The following is a 14,172-nucleotide window of genomic DNA, read 5'->3' on the forward strand; positions in this document are numbered from 1 at the left end:
CGGGGGGGGGGGGGGGCAGAAACTGCCCTTGTAGAAGAGCCACTTGACACTGGTGAGGACGCCATACTGCCCGGCCCTCCACTCTTCTCCCAGGAGCTGCTTCAGTTTGTGACCTCGGGTGACAAAAGCCAACACCTGCCTGCCGCCAGGCTTGCCAACCAGAGGGCGGGCGCGGAGGTGGATGAGAGCAGGGTCTTACCTCCTGACCTCTACACGTGGAGGAAAAGCCTTCACTTCATCTCACATCATGGCACGGGGGTGTGGAAGAGAACAGCCAACAGGGAGGTCTTTCCACTAGTGACCCTAGTACCCTCCCCTCTGCCGGCAAGCCCTCACCTCTGTCCCCTCCCTTTCTTACTATCAGGACTCAAATGTAGTCCTTTTATTTGGCACATCGGAAACTAGGAACAAGTAAGTGGACAGTCCCAGAGGTCACACTTGGGCACTTGAGCTGGTCCTGCAGGGTCCCACTCCTGCTCCCAAGCACTGGGTCTCTGTAACAGCTCTTCCATGCAGGCTGAGGGCTGCTGGGAAAACCCAGGGACTCACCTGAAGGCTGCCAGGTACTCTGTGTCTCCCATGGGGGGGTCGAGGCCACCCGTAAAAGCCATGTTGACATTAAAGCCCACGCCTGGCCCTGTGCCCACCTGTGGCCAGAAGGAAAGAAATCCATGTCACAGACCCTCCAGGAGAACAGCTGCTGCAGGTGGCACTGGGCTGGGGCATGTCTTGGGGTCCCCACAGGGACAGCCTGTGTGTCCTGGGCCCTCAGGATGTCTCTGCGTGTGCAGAGCTGGCCCTGACACGCTGAGTCAGTGGTGAAGCACTTTCCATGGAGCACTGTAGGCCTCGCGGGCCCTGAAGCTGCAGGAACGGGAGCTGTTGCTGGCCTCTGGGCCAGGGAGGGGCCTGTTGGGCCCCACACAGGAACATTCCTGAGGCCCTGCTGCTCCGTTCCATGTGCAGCTCGTCAGGGTCTTTGGGTGGAGGACACCTGGGAAATGTCCCACCTCTTCTCAAGCAGGGACCTAGAGCTGGGGCGCCTTCTCCTGACTCTAGGACCTCTGTTCAGTGCGAAGGCCAGCTCTGTGACCCAGCCTGCCACGTAGCACTGAGGGGCAACAGGCCTGGGCGGGCTCCTGCGGGAGGGCACCCATAAGGACAGGGCCTGGAGGGCTGGCTGACCCAGGGCAGGGCCTTCCTGGAGGAGGAGCCCCGGCCTCGCTCCCACAGTCCTGAGGACTTCCGCTTGCCCAGTCGGGGTCTCCTGTATTTCAGAGAGAGAGGCCTGGCATACACGTGTGGAGCCAGCCTGGGGTCTGCCTGGAACGACCATCTGGGCTTCAGCCATGGGGACCCTGCTCTGCTGCATGGGCAGGTGGCTGGCCTCCACCTGGCTGCACAGCCCCACACCTGCAGAGCCTCCCGGAAACCCCACCCTGATGCTCACCTCATCAGGTGCCCCGCTGCCTGGGAAGAAGTTCCCGTCGTCATAGCGGTGCAGGGACACATAGAGGACGCTAGGGTCACTGTAGAAAGCCTGCTGGGTCCCATTCCCGTGGTGCACGTCCTGCGAGAATGGAGAACCAGCTCAGGGCAGGACAGGACTTGGAGCTTGGCCCTCACCGCCCAGCTCTTCCAGGCTTGAGCTCAAGGCTGGCAGACGGCCCCAACTGGGGCCAAGGCTCCTTTCTAGGCAGGGGGTCCAGGACGCACAGCCCACTGGCAGAGGCCATCAGTTGGACTCCTGACGGGTGTGGAGCTTTCCTTTTCTGGTCTCTGAGGCAGCTGCCACAAGACAAAGCTCCCAAGGCCAAGAGCTGATGGAGATGAAGACCCGCCCTCCCCGCCNTGGGCTGCCTCCGTTGGCCCTGACAGGCACGACTGGGGAGTGGGCAACCCCAGAGAAGTGCTTCAGAGACCAGCACTGGCATGGCTGCATGCCTCTCCTCATGCCATCTGCAAACCCCTCCTAGCTGCTATAATAAAAGTGGCTCCAACGCGTGTCTCATCAGCAGCAGGGAGCCATGTGGTCAGCTCCATAATATTAAGGTCTCAAAAAGGGCCACCAACCAACAATTAATGACTGTGCTGGGGGGTGAGGAGCTGGCCAGCTCCGGAGACCAGGATCAGGACACGAGAAGAGTGGCAGTGAGGCTACAAGGCAGACCCTGAGGTAGACCCTGCCCTCAGACTCAATTCTGCAAAACCCATTTGTGTTCCTGTGCTGTGCAGTGGCTCTCAACGCTGCCCATGGCCCCTGGGCACTATCTGCTTTCCCACTGCACGGACAGCTGGGGATGGTGCAGTGCACTGGAGGGCAGGCTGCTCGAGCCTGACCAAGCCAGCAGCAGCAGGGAGCAGCATCAGCCCCCAGGCGTTCGCTGCCGCATGCTGCAGGGAGGGGGAGGCCGTTCCTCCCAAGAGCATCCTCAATGAAGCAGTAAAACTTATACATGGATTCAATCTCCGCACTGTGCACATGGCTTGCAGAACCTGGTGCAAAACCAGAAAGGCGTACAGGGCCCCCTGGGGGCAGCATGCGCTGACTACTGGGGAAGACCAACTGCCACCGGTCTCGGGAGCTGAGCGAGCTCCTTGGCTCAGGGCACCCTCTTGCCTTGCAAGAAGGGCAGAAGCAGACTGCTGGAACTCTGACTTGGGTAACCTAAGACAGGCTGTCCAGCACAGGGACACTGGGCGCCCTCCAAGGTGCAGCAGGCAGGGGCTGTCCGTGATAAGAACCCGAGCTTCTGAGTGAAAACAACTCGTTTTAAGACCTTGTCTGCACTGGAAGTGGGACAACTCTCCCCGCGCTCCAGGACTTCTTGGTGAGATGGGCCGTGAGGCCACGGTCTCAAAAAGGGAGCACTTCTGTGGCTATAGGAGATGGGGATTTCACGGGTAAAGGTCTGCAGCCAGTCCCAGGGTGCTGGGCTTGTCCCCAGCACTGGAGGTGAGGCCCAGACATGGTCTCCAGAGTTGTCGCCAGCTGCCTAGCGCAGGCTGTCGAGCACCTCTGCCTCTCCAGCTGCACACCCGTGCTTCAAGGTGTGGCCACAGACGGACACAAGACAGGAGTGCTTGATGCCACCGTCCACTACGCCAGATGCTACTGGTGCTTTAACACAGTATTTTAAAAGTTCCTCAGTTTTAATCTGTAATGTGGCCGACAGGGCACGACATGGAAATGAGCTCCTTAGGTCCTCAGCGCTTGGTAGAGCATAGAGGTTCCCAAGACTGAGCTCTGAGAATCTCTGACCTGCACATCTTCCCCAGTGTGGGAAGGGTCCACCCTTTCTCTGGACCTGCCTTTTGCAGCCCAGCTCTGCCAGGGCCCCCACTAACCTTCAGCTCTCCAGTGGCCACCTTAAAGACCAGCTCCACCACACAGCCCACGGCCAGACGAGCTGCCCCTGATGAGTGCACCTCATTCCATATGGTGTCACTATCCACCTGTGGAAACATGGTTACTGTCACCACCCCTGAGGCACTGTGCAGCCTCACATCTGCCCTTCATCAGAACAGACACAAGACACACCTGGGCTGGTTTCCTTATCAGACATGCCGAGACACACTAAGTAGAAAACGGAGAGTGACGGCCCCAGAGTCCCACTGTGTGCCTGCCCTCTCTGAGGCGCTCTTCTCTCTACTACTCGCAGGCTCTGAGCTCAAGGATGTCAGGTTGTTGGGTCCCTGCCCTGAGCCCACCCCTGCCGCTATGACTACAGCTATGAGGGCATACTACAATTAGCAAAATGAGGTTAAGAGGAATTAAGAGTCAGGTCTCCTCAAGTTAGGGCTTTCCACACTGCATTTAACTGAAAGCTTTGACTAGTGGACTGGGGTGGCCCAGGAGGAGTGAGCATGAGCCCCAACCCCAGGGGACAGCTCATCAGCCCTGCTAGTTGCTTCTACTCTGACCATCGAACAGTATGCACGGACTTACTTTGTTACCCTAGATGGTTATTTCTAAGGCCCACTTGACGTGAGAGCCAGAAATCAGACACTGCTAGGTTTGCAGAGAAGTCTCTGTGGGCACCTGGCTGGGCCTGGGCCCCAAAGCAGCCATATCCAGGTGTGTCCCTTGTGCACAGGGGGTTGCTGAGCGGCCACCAGGGCCTGGGCCTTCACAAGCTCATATAACGTCACTCAAGGAGCCTTCTCAAATTGACTCCTGACTACTCATTTTGGAACCCCAGAGCTGGCAGGAAACCTGTGCTTGTGCTGTCCTCATCCCCAGCCCAGGCCTGTGAGGCTTCTGCCCACTGCAAGGGCAAGAGGCCGCCTGATAGACACTGGTCTCGCCATGGGGAGGGAGGGATCTTCCACCAGGAGATCATGATGCTTCATCATCAAAGCAAGTCTGAAACGCCTTCACAGGACTGAAGACATTCTTGAGTGTGTTTGGCCAGGACTGTCCTTTTCAAAGATGGAACCTCTAGGTTCTGAGTTTCCAAATGTCAAAAGAGCACCTCCACCTTGCAGCCCCGTCCTGAAGACCGGCTGCTGTCTGTACGGGGTGCCAGCCCAGTTCGGTTCTGGAGGCTTCAGTGCAGCCGTCTCATTGGACCCAGGCAACAGCTGGGAGAGATGCCCCCAACTGCCCTGGGACCCCAGGGACAGCATTGTCCTGGGAAGGCCAGGCCTAGAGGCTGCCAAAGGAGCCAGATTATTCCCCTCCTAGATGCAAAGAGCCTGGCTTTAGGGCCAAGCCAAGGCAGGGGGATGACGGGCAGCGGCTCTGCTGTGTGCTGTGGCTGCCCCTGTCCCCAGAGAACCTGCTGGGACCCTCCTGTGGCTTCATCCTGCCATGGCTGTCCGCCTGCTCAGGGCTGGTCACCAGGATGCCATCCCTGCCGCAGGCACTGCAGGAAGGGCCAGCTGCACACCCTTCCCAGCAGAGGTGGGAAAACAGGAGAAGGGAGCCATGAGATGGGTCCTCGTAGTCTGAGATGTGACCAGATGAGCAGGGGTGGCCAGCTGGGGTGAGCTCACAGGTGGCAGGGGCTACCCCGAGTCTGTGCCACACTCTGGGGCAGGGGCTGATCCTGGTGAGGCTCACAGGGAAACTCAAGGACACCACCTCCTCACTAATCTTTAACCATGAGGTGACTAAAGCAGTTGACAGCCTTCGTCTAAAGAGGTCGAGACAGGACAGAGCTGGGCTCCGGAGGCCCACTGCACAGCTCAGTGCTCCCTGCGGCTGCTCTCAGGAAGCGTGCCTCCTCTTGTTGCTGTGTCCCCACCCTGGCAGAAGGGCCGACCCCTCCCCCACTGGCTCTGGGGTCTGCTTTGCTTCTCCTGACACCCAGGGGCCTGGCTGTGGCTCTGGAAAAGGACACTGAGGCATGGAGAGCTGTGGCTGCAGCTTGACCCAGTGAGTCCACCCAAGCCCTACAGTCTGCCTTCCTTCTGCATGGTGGACGGCAGAGAAGACCTAAAGATACCCACGGGCCGTGCTTTCCGCTGCCCGTGGACAGGCTCCACCTGCAGCTGCTGCACCCACATGTGAGGTGCAGCTCTGGTCCCACGCCGCACCCAGTCAGGTCTAGCACCAGGGCGGCCTGAGTGGGCATTTAGCTTTCATTTGCAAACCATAAGTCCTGCCTCGGTTAGGCCTGCTGGCTGCGGGGCAGTGCAGCTCCAAATCTTTTCAAGTCTGGCCAAAAACCCAGCTGAGTTAAGAGACTGAAGCCTATTTACAACTAAAAGCCCTCAGGGCTCGGCTGGGATGACGCAGGTCACCCTTCCTGACAGGGTAGTTTTCAAAGCAGCAACTTTGGCAGACTTGGGAGAACGCAGTTTTGTTGCATTTCTACAACAGAATGCAGACCTGGACTGTCCCCCTGCCATCTGTGGTCACGCTGCCAACTCAGCAGGAAGAGCTTCTGCTGCCCACCTGCTCCTGCTGCCTGGCCTCTGTGACCCTTCGCAATGTTCCTCAATGCCATGGGTCACAGGTCACAGATGGGACAGGAGGCTCGGCCTTGCTCCAGGTGTTGCCCCAGCCCTGCCACCAACAAGCCAGAACTGGGGACCTCGTTCAGCAAGGACTGGAGGCCAGTCCACTCGAGCAGAGAGAAGTCTCTGTCACTGTGTGCCTCTGCCTCTTCTCCGGCGGGTCCAGTGGAGACATCTGCCCATAGGAAGAGGCCAGCACAGTGCAGCCAGCTGCCTCCCAAATGCCACGTGCCTATGGGGCCACTGCTCAGGGGCTCTGGGCAGAATGAGCATGCTCCGCCCCTGGGCTTCTCTACCACCTGAGTGGACACACAGATCCTCTGTGATCTCAGAGCTGGCCGCGGTGGATGCAGAGGACAAGACACAGCCTGCATGCGGGTTCCAGTTCTCAGAGCCAGCACCCAGCAGGGCCCAGGCCGTGTGCGCTGGATGCCCATCCCCAGGGAAAGGCGCCCTACCTCTGCGATCTCACAGCAGGGCCTGGGAAGCCGTATCTGGGCACCTGGCCCAGAGGCCCTGCTTATGGAAAACACCTGGCAGCAATTTCCACTCAGAGCAAAGCAAGGCAGTGATTTCTGTGACCGCTAGGACTCTAAGAACAAACAGGACATTACTCACACATTAAAGAAGTACTTACCCCAACACCACCACAGGGGAGCCTGACAAACACGGAGGTCAGCGAGCCTGCGGGGAGAGGGAAAGGGTCAGGAGGCCAACAGCACGTGGGCTCTGGAGCTGCGTGCCTCTTAAGCAGGGCAGAGGCAGGCCCGGATGGCGCTGGCCCCAGGGGCAATGCTCCCCCGCTGAGCAGAGCCTGTCCAGAGGGAGCAGAGCTGCTGTGCTGGCAGCAGCCCTCCTCTCAGGGCCGGTGGGCGGGAGCCCTGGGTTCACTGCCTCTACAGCAAGCTCCACATCCCAGACGCCGATGCTGGGTCCCGGGCAAGCCCCCTCTCAGCTCCCAACACAGCGCTGTGTTCCAGGCTCACAGGCCCCAGCTGGTCTCCCACGCCCACAGAAGGACTTTCAGACACTGAGGACCCTGGGAGGGGAGCAAGGCCACTGCCCCACCCCTCAGGAGCTTAGATCAGACACCTGCTGGGAAACCTCCCCCTCAGGGCCCCCAGCACTCACAACTGCCGGCCCCCATCAGGAAGGTACTCTAGAAGGGGATGGTGTCTTTTCCCTCTGTGATCTCAGAGCTGGCTGAGTGCAGGTCAGCCTAAAGCTGCCTGTCACAATGGCAGAGACTGCCCCAGGAGGGACAGAGCCCAGGTTCCAAAGTGGCCCTCGTCCTTTAGGAACTGGGCAGGGAGGGCTCTGCCTGCTGGCCTGCCACCCCAGCTGCTGCCTGGTCCCCTCTGCTCCGTGTTCTCCATGCCCCAATCCTCCCTGGCCAGGTCTGCACGGTCGCTCCTTATAAGCCCAGCGAGCCTGAGGTCCAGACTTGCTCCAGCAAGCAGGTCCCTTGGCCCAGAGTATAGCCCCATTCCCAACTCCCGCCCCGCCTGACCCTGAGCACCAGCTCAGGGCAGCGGGGGCACATCACAGGGCTCTGAAGCCCAGGTCCCTCCCCCAGGAAAGGTACACAGCTCCTGCTGCGGACTACTCAGGACGCAGAGAAGCCTGGGGTCACTGGGGCCTGGCCCACTCCTGCTTGTAAGGCCTGCAGCCCAGGGGCTTGGTAAGTGAGAGCAGGTCTTTGGGTGCTGGGAGAAGCCCCTGTGATGGCGTCAAGGCACAAGCAACAGCTGGCACAGAAAGGTAGGTCAGGAGACCTGGACCCTGACCATGCTGCACACCCCCAGCCAGGCTGAGGGAGGCCTGGTGCACCGGGGCTGCACTCGGCAGGAGCCCCGGAGTCTGCAACAGGGCTGGGCTGGGCTGGACACGATGCTGCCGCCTGCGCTCCAAGGCTGGGAGAGGAAAGGCCAGGAGGCAGCAGGGGCACCTCACAGGGCTCAGAGGCCCAGGTCCCCCAGGAAAGGTCCATATGGGGCTCACATGTGGGAGACACTGCCCAGCAGAGGGCAGGGGCTGGCTCAGACCCTGCTGTGATCCCACAGAGGCAGAGAGCCCTTTTGTGGGAGTGCCCAGCATGTTGTAGAGGGGCACAGCTGTGTCGACAGGTGCTGGCCTGTGCAACTGGCTCCCGCTCCTGCCCGGGCCACATGGGTACTGAGCCACCAGGCCAGTAGCATGTACCAGGCTGGCTCTAGGCTCTCCCTGCTGCTCTCTGCCCTCAATCTCATGCCCACTCAGGCAACGGCCTGTGGCCTCCCCTTCCTGCCATCTAAAAAGAAGGGGATCTGGACTGTTTGGAGTCCTACCTGGGCCAGCTTCTCAGCCCCTCCCTGTCTTCCTGCCTTGGCTGGCTGCATGCCCACTGCCTGGATCTGGAGCTCCCAGGCTGGGCAGTCACAGGGGACACCACACGTGCTCGGGGAGTCACATGGCCACCCCTGCCCCGTGGCAGCACCCGAGGCAGGCACCACAGAGCATGGCAGCAGCAGGCGGATCGCCCCAGAGGCTGGCTGGCCACCAAGACAGCCAGAGCGGCCTCTCAGTGCAGGCAGGTCCCTTCCAGAGGTGTGGGGGCAGAAGGGAGTAGGAACAGGTAGGCAAGGGCGGCCGGGGCAGGCGGAGGCCTGGGCCACCCCCTAGCACCCTGCTTGCTACTCAGTGTCCTGCAGCATCACCTGGTATCCAGCTTCGTGGAGGGAAGGCACAGTGGCTGGCATCAAGAGGACGCTCCTAGAGAGAGCAGGAAATGGCCCTGGGGCCAGGGGCCGGGGCCTTCCTCAGTCCCATCATGGCCTAGCAACAGCAGGGCTGTGGAAGGGAAGGTGTCCCCTGGGCAGACTTCACAAGGAAGGCCGAAAGGGGCTGTCACAGCCCAGGACACAGGGCCGCCCTGGGTGGGTGGTGGGCAGGGCATGCTCTACAGGGAGCTGACCCAGGACAGTCCAGGGCCTTGGAGCGTCCACCACTAAGGGCCTGTTCCGGTGCCCAAGCCTACAGTCAGCTCTAGCTTCCTGCAGCTTGGAGCCAGGCACCTGGGCTGGATGTGAGCCTCTGGCCTGAAGGCCGCCTGGGGCATCAAGGACTATCATCTGTCCACTTGCAGCAGACTGGCTGGCGCTTCCAAGGGAAGGACTGGGGCTTCCTGCCATGACTACTGTCCTCTGGGGGGGGGGGACCTTGGTGAGCACTATGCAGCCGCCCCTGGGCTAGGTGCCCCTTGAGGCCATGCCAACTCATGCCACCATAAGACGAATCCTGGGCTTCCAGGCCAGCGAGGGCCCACAGAGGGCACGGCACCGTGGCAGTGAGGAAGACGGGGCCTTTTGCACACGGCTTACAATCTGTGGATCCTACAGAGAGGCAGAGAGCCACAGGGCAGTGCCAGGCAGAGGGGGGACGCCTGCCAACTCCCAGTCTGGAGCACCTGGACTGGCAGGGGAGCTCTGATCAGGACAATGGCCTGGGTGGGGAGAAGGTGGGGCACTGGCCCTGTCGCGCTCAGTGCCTAACTCCTGCGCAAGGTGACAGGCCACACGGCACGCTTGGCCAGCAGAAGGATCACCAAACACGCTGCAATGGCCACCACGGGACGTGGAGCACCTGACGCTCAAGAGGAGCCAGGGGACCCGAGGAGGGGAGCACCAGGCCCCCGTCAGCAGGGGAGCGGGCTGTGGGCCCTGGCACACGGGCGCCTCTCCACGCCCTGACACACACACTGCATGGCTTCTCTCCGGTTCTGAGGGCCTGACTTGGCCTGGCTTGAAACTGGCTGGAGGACCTAGGCCACCCACCTTCCCCTGACTTGGAGGCCATCCTCTGCCCCAAGCTCACAACTCTGGAGACTGGCATGCCAAGGGCCCTTTGCAGTGGGTCAGGCCACAGTGGGCTCTCTAAAGATGGACAGCCAAGGTGCACAGTGGACTGGGCAGGATCTGCCACTCTAAGGGGCTGCAGCAGTGAAGCTGCCCCACCATCAGGGGTGACCACCCAGCTGACGTGTCCCCACCTTGAGGCCGTCAGCGACTCCCGAAGCCTGTTGGGGCGGCACGGGTGACTTGAGGCACAAGTCCCCTCACACTGGACTCGCAGGCAGCCTCTGCAGCACACTGACAGCCACATGGCATGGGGCTGGGGGGAATCGCCAGGGCTGGCTCTCTGGCCTGCTGTCCTGCTGCTCAGCTCCCAGACTCCTGCCCCTGCCCCCGCTGCCCGCAAGTCCCTCTCTGGTTCCTGCACGTGCTCTGCTCACAGGGCCCCTCTTGGCCTTGGCTCTGTTGCTAGGCCTTCCAGGAGCCGCCCGTCCCCAGGAGCCTTTGATCTGAACTTGGATCCAGCTGCTTGGGCACACCTGTCCAGAGCAATGTCACACTCTCTGCCCCACCCTCTCCTGAGACCAGGACGAAGGCCTGGACACCTGACCATCCCTCAAGCACTGAGCACACAGGGCTATCCTTTGAGGGCCCTCCTTGCTGGAAAGTCTGCATCATGAAACTCAGGTGACTGGAAGCCAGTGCAGTGTCCCCATCAGCCCACTCCTACCCTGCTTCTGGCCAATGGTCTCCATAAGGGAGGGGCCGGGGGCAGGTGGGTGCCCAGATGGGGAGCCCTGCCATGTTCTTTCTGCAGCAGCAGCAGCTGCCCAGGACCATGGAGCTGGGGTCCTGGCACAGGGAACAGAGGCCTGCACCTGCCCAGCCCCTGACCTACATCCCTCTCTGCTCCCTCTTATGCAGTCCTAGGTCTCTGTGGTCACCTCCCTGAGCTGCTGGGGTCTACAGAGTAAGCAGGGTTGCACTGGCTCAGGAGTCTATGCTGTTGACTGCTAAGGCAGGCGGGACCACGCCCTTGTCCCACTGGAGGTCTGCTCTGGGTCCCACCTCCAAGGTCCTGCCACTGCCAACCCCTCTCCTGCTTCCCCAGAGTGTATGGCTGTACCTGGAGACTCGGGGGCCGAAAGCAGCATGCCTGGTCCCCTGAGGCTGGGGTCTAGGGTGTCCCCACAGGACCCTGGCTCCATACTCCCACAGGCAAGGGCTTCCCTGCAGCTCTGCTACAAAAGATGCCCTTGGGGGGCAGGTGAGGGGTGACTGGACACATGAGATGAATGGGTCAGTCAACTAAGGAGCAGGAGAGGGGGCGGGTCATGACGGGGAGGGGGAGTGCCCCGGTTCGGCCTGCGCAGCATGGGCCTGGTACAGAGCAGGCCTCTGATGCCCTCCACTAGACACGCAGGAAGCAGGCCCAGCACAGCCGGCCTGCTGCCCCTGTGACCCCATGGCTGGTGCCCAGAGCAGGGCTGGGGCAGCTCTTCTCCGAGGGCAAAGGCTGGGGAAGAAGCCAACGGCCAGTGGTTGCACTGGTTCCAGGTGGTCAGAGACGAGGGAAGAAATGACCCAGAAAAGAAGGGGCCTTGAGGACCCTAGCCTGGGCCTGTGGCCAGGTGGCCTGCAGAGGTCTGCGCCCAGGGAGCCTGTGGACCCCGACTCTAGGTCTGTGCCCAGGGAGCCCGTGGACCCTGTCCTCAGGTCTGCGATCTGTATCTGGGCAGCCTGCAGGGCCAGGTGCCGTCTATTCAAGGAGCTTAGCCAGGGGGCCAAGGTTTCCCTGCACCCACTCAGGAGGGGCTGCCTGCTCAGGGCCAGCAAACAAGAGCCTCCTGCCCAGCAGCCAAGACCCAGCTGCCAGGCTTCCAAGTGGTGAGCCAAACAGGACGAGGGCTGGGGAGCGTGCGGGAGCCTCAGAGCTCCTGAGTGGCCTCTGGCATGCAGACCCTTCTGCACCGGCCGTCCCTGACCCGCCTCCTGCCCACACACAAGAGGAGCCAGCTGAGCAGCAGGACTGAGCCGAGGACTGAAGGCACGATTCTCCTGCAGGCCCCTTGCCTTGTGGCCGGGCACAGGCACTGCAGGGAAGCACCCATGCAGTTGGTGACTCCCAGGGCCACCCTGGCTGCAGGAGCCAAGGGCTGGAGACACCCCACGGGGTGAGGTCAACCTGGTAGGGAGGTAAGGAAGGTCTGGAAATACCTAGAAGTTTCTTACTGTCCAACTTCTGCCTGTTGAGAGGGTTTGTACCGTACAGGAGGGCATGGGCCTCGGAGTGCACCGTCTGCAGCTCCTCCAGAGTGGCCTTCCGGCCGCGGACGCACTGTAGAGACAAGGTGAGAGGTGGCTCACATCTGTGCAGGTGCTGCTTCAGCTCGGCAGCACTGTCGCCCCAAGGGAAGCTTAGCTGGCCACAGAGTGAGCACAGGACCACTGGGTAGTCACAAAACAAAGAGCGAGTATCAACCAACACTACCCCAAACACTGTAGAGGGCTTACACTTGAATTAGGGCTTTGGAAACACTGAACAAGATAACTCCAGCCTTTAACAGGTCACCCTTTGTCGTCACACTGTGCTGACCCCTGCTAGGGCCTGGTCTTCAAGCAGGACTCATCGCCAAAGAGCATGTGAGTTGCCTGGTGGAATCCCATTCAAGGGGAACTGGAGTCCCCACTCCCCTGGGCATCGCGGGGCACACAGGCTGGCATCCCGGAGGGTCTGCACCTGCCTCGGGTGGTGATCTGAGAGCCCTGCACCTTGGTTTAGGACCCCTCCAGTGCAGACGCAGGGCTGTGTTCAGATTCTGCCCAGGGGATGAGCAGGGCACTGCCCCCTGGTCGGGCTTGGCACTCAGCCTTGAGAAGGGCGGGGCTGCCGACCCTAGAGGAAGCCAGCTCTCCGGTGGAAATGCGTCTGGAGGGCCAGGCCACACAGGGACACACTTGGGCTGTGGTGGTGCCACCTCTGCTTTCTCGGGGTGGGAGCAGGGTCTGGACCACGGGCCTGGCCAGCACTGGGCCTTCCACAGGCCTTGGTGCCCAAGCTGAGGGAGCCCCGGCAGGGCTGCCCCGGGCCACCAGGAGTGCCTGCACTCGGGCCTTCCCCGCAGTGGGGGCTCGTCCGTGCGGGTGCGGAAGGAAGAGGACGAGTGGGCAGAGCTCAACACTGCTCTCGAGAGGTACAACCAGAGCCAGCTGTCCCACCTGGAGGTCTGCTCTGGGGACCCCCTTCTCATGGTGGACAGTCACTCCAGGGTCGGGGAAGAGGAGAGGCAGTGCCTCCCAGTGATGGGAACGAGTCCCTGACCACCACAGTCCAGCCGTTCCAGGCACAGTGGAGGACGTGCCCTGCAGGGGGTCCCCTGAGGGTGGCTGCCATTTGCTAGCCACTTCTCCCACCTTGTGGTAATTTGGGGACACAGGCATGGCCAGCGCCACATTCTGTCTGGACAGATGATGCCTGGGGGCCATGTTTTGAGAGGCTCATGGGGTACAAGAGTCCTGGTCTTGTTGTCAAGAGGAGGCAGGCCGTGGCCACATGCTGTGAGGCAAGGAGGGCAAGGCCACAGGCCTCCCCACAGTGGATAAGATCTGAATTGCAGCAAGAGGGACTTTCAGTTAGACTAAGGGAGTGGCTTTTAAACTACAGTGAAGAGGAAAAGGAAGAGCACCTGCCCTCCAACTCTCTGGCAGAGGAGGAAGACACCAAACCCAGCAAACAGGGGCTCTGGGAGATCAGGACCACGAACTGTGCAGGAGAGCTTCCCAGCACTGAGGGGCTGAGCTGCCCCTTAACTGGGAAGCGCGTCCCTGTTGGCTCCCGGGCAACCAGGAAGCTCCCCGTGGCAGCAAGACCACAGGTCTCAGGCTGGACTGCAGCGGCAGCAGCTGGTGCTGGTCTGTGCTCTGCCCTCCTTCCAGCCTTCCTGCCAGCTGGGCCTACATGGCTCTCAGGGCAGCTGCCGGGCAGCAGCCCCCCGTGGCCCAGCCAGCACCGGGAAGGCCCAGAGGCCCAGCATGGCTTTCGCATCTCGGGAACTCGTGGGAGGACCTAACTGTCCATGCAGCACCGCTGCTGGGTGTGGGGAGGAGGCTGGCCTCCTGGAGGCTCACCCTGCTTCCCTCTCCACTTGGGCCCACAAGCCGCCCCTCCACACACTTGCACTCCACTTACCTGCACTCACACACCTGCACTTCCCTCCACCTCCACACACCTGCACTCACACCTGCATTTCCCTCCACCTCCACACACCTGCACTCACACACCTGCACTTCCCTCAACCTTCACACACCTGCACTCACACACCTGCATTTCCCTCCACCTCCACACACCTGCACTCACACACCTGCACTCCACTCACCT

At 61.2% G+C, this 14,172-nt stretch overlaps 1 protein-coding gene across 6 annotated transcripts in view; it reads right to left on the bottom strand.

Annotated features, from left to right (window-relative positions):
* Hdac4 (histone deacetylase 4) overlaps positions 1-14,172 on the bottom strand; it is a 217,823-nt gene that overhangs the window by 19,169 nt on the left and 184,482 nt on the right. For 2 of the 6 annotated variants that reach the window (XM_048808874.1, XM_048808870.1), the window contains exons 15-17: positions 12,012-12,132; positions 6,602-6,648; positions 1,860-3,456 (exon numbers count right to left, since the gene is read on the bottom strand). In XM_048808874.1, the coding sequence (XP_048664831.1) occupies positions 3,208-3,456; positions 6,602-6,648; positions 12,012-12,132 (417 nt within the window). In that variant the 3' untranslated portion in view covers positions 1,860-3,207. Of the gene's footprint in view, positions 1-549; positions 648-1,450; positions 1,571-1,859; positions 3,457-6,601; positions 6,649-12,011; positions 12,133-14,172 lie in introns of those variants that run through there. The other 4 variants (XM_048808876.1, XM_048808872.1, XM_048808875.1 and 1 more) reach the window with 4 other exon arrangements.

Source organism: Marmota marmota, unplaced genomic scaffold (assembly GCF_001458135.2).
Source record: "Marmota marmota marmota unplaced genomic scaffold, marMar, whole genome shotgun sequence".
Classification (NCBI taxonomy): domain Eukaryota; kingdom Metazoa; phylum Chordata; class Mammalia; order Rodentia; family Sciuridae; genus Marmota; species Marmota marmota.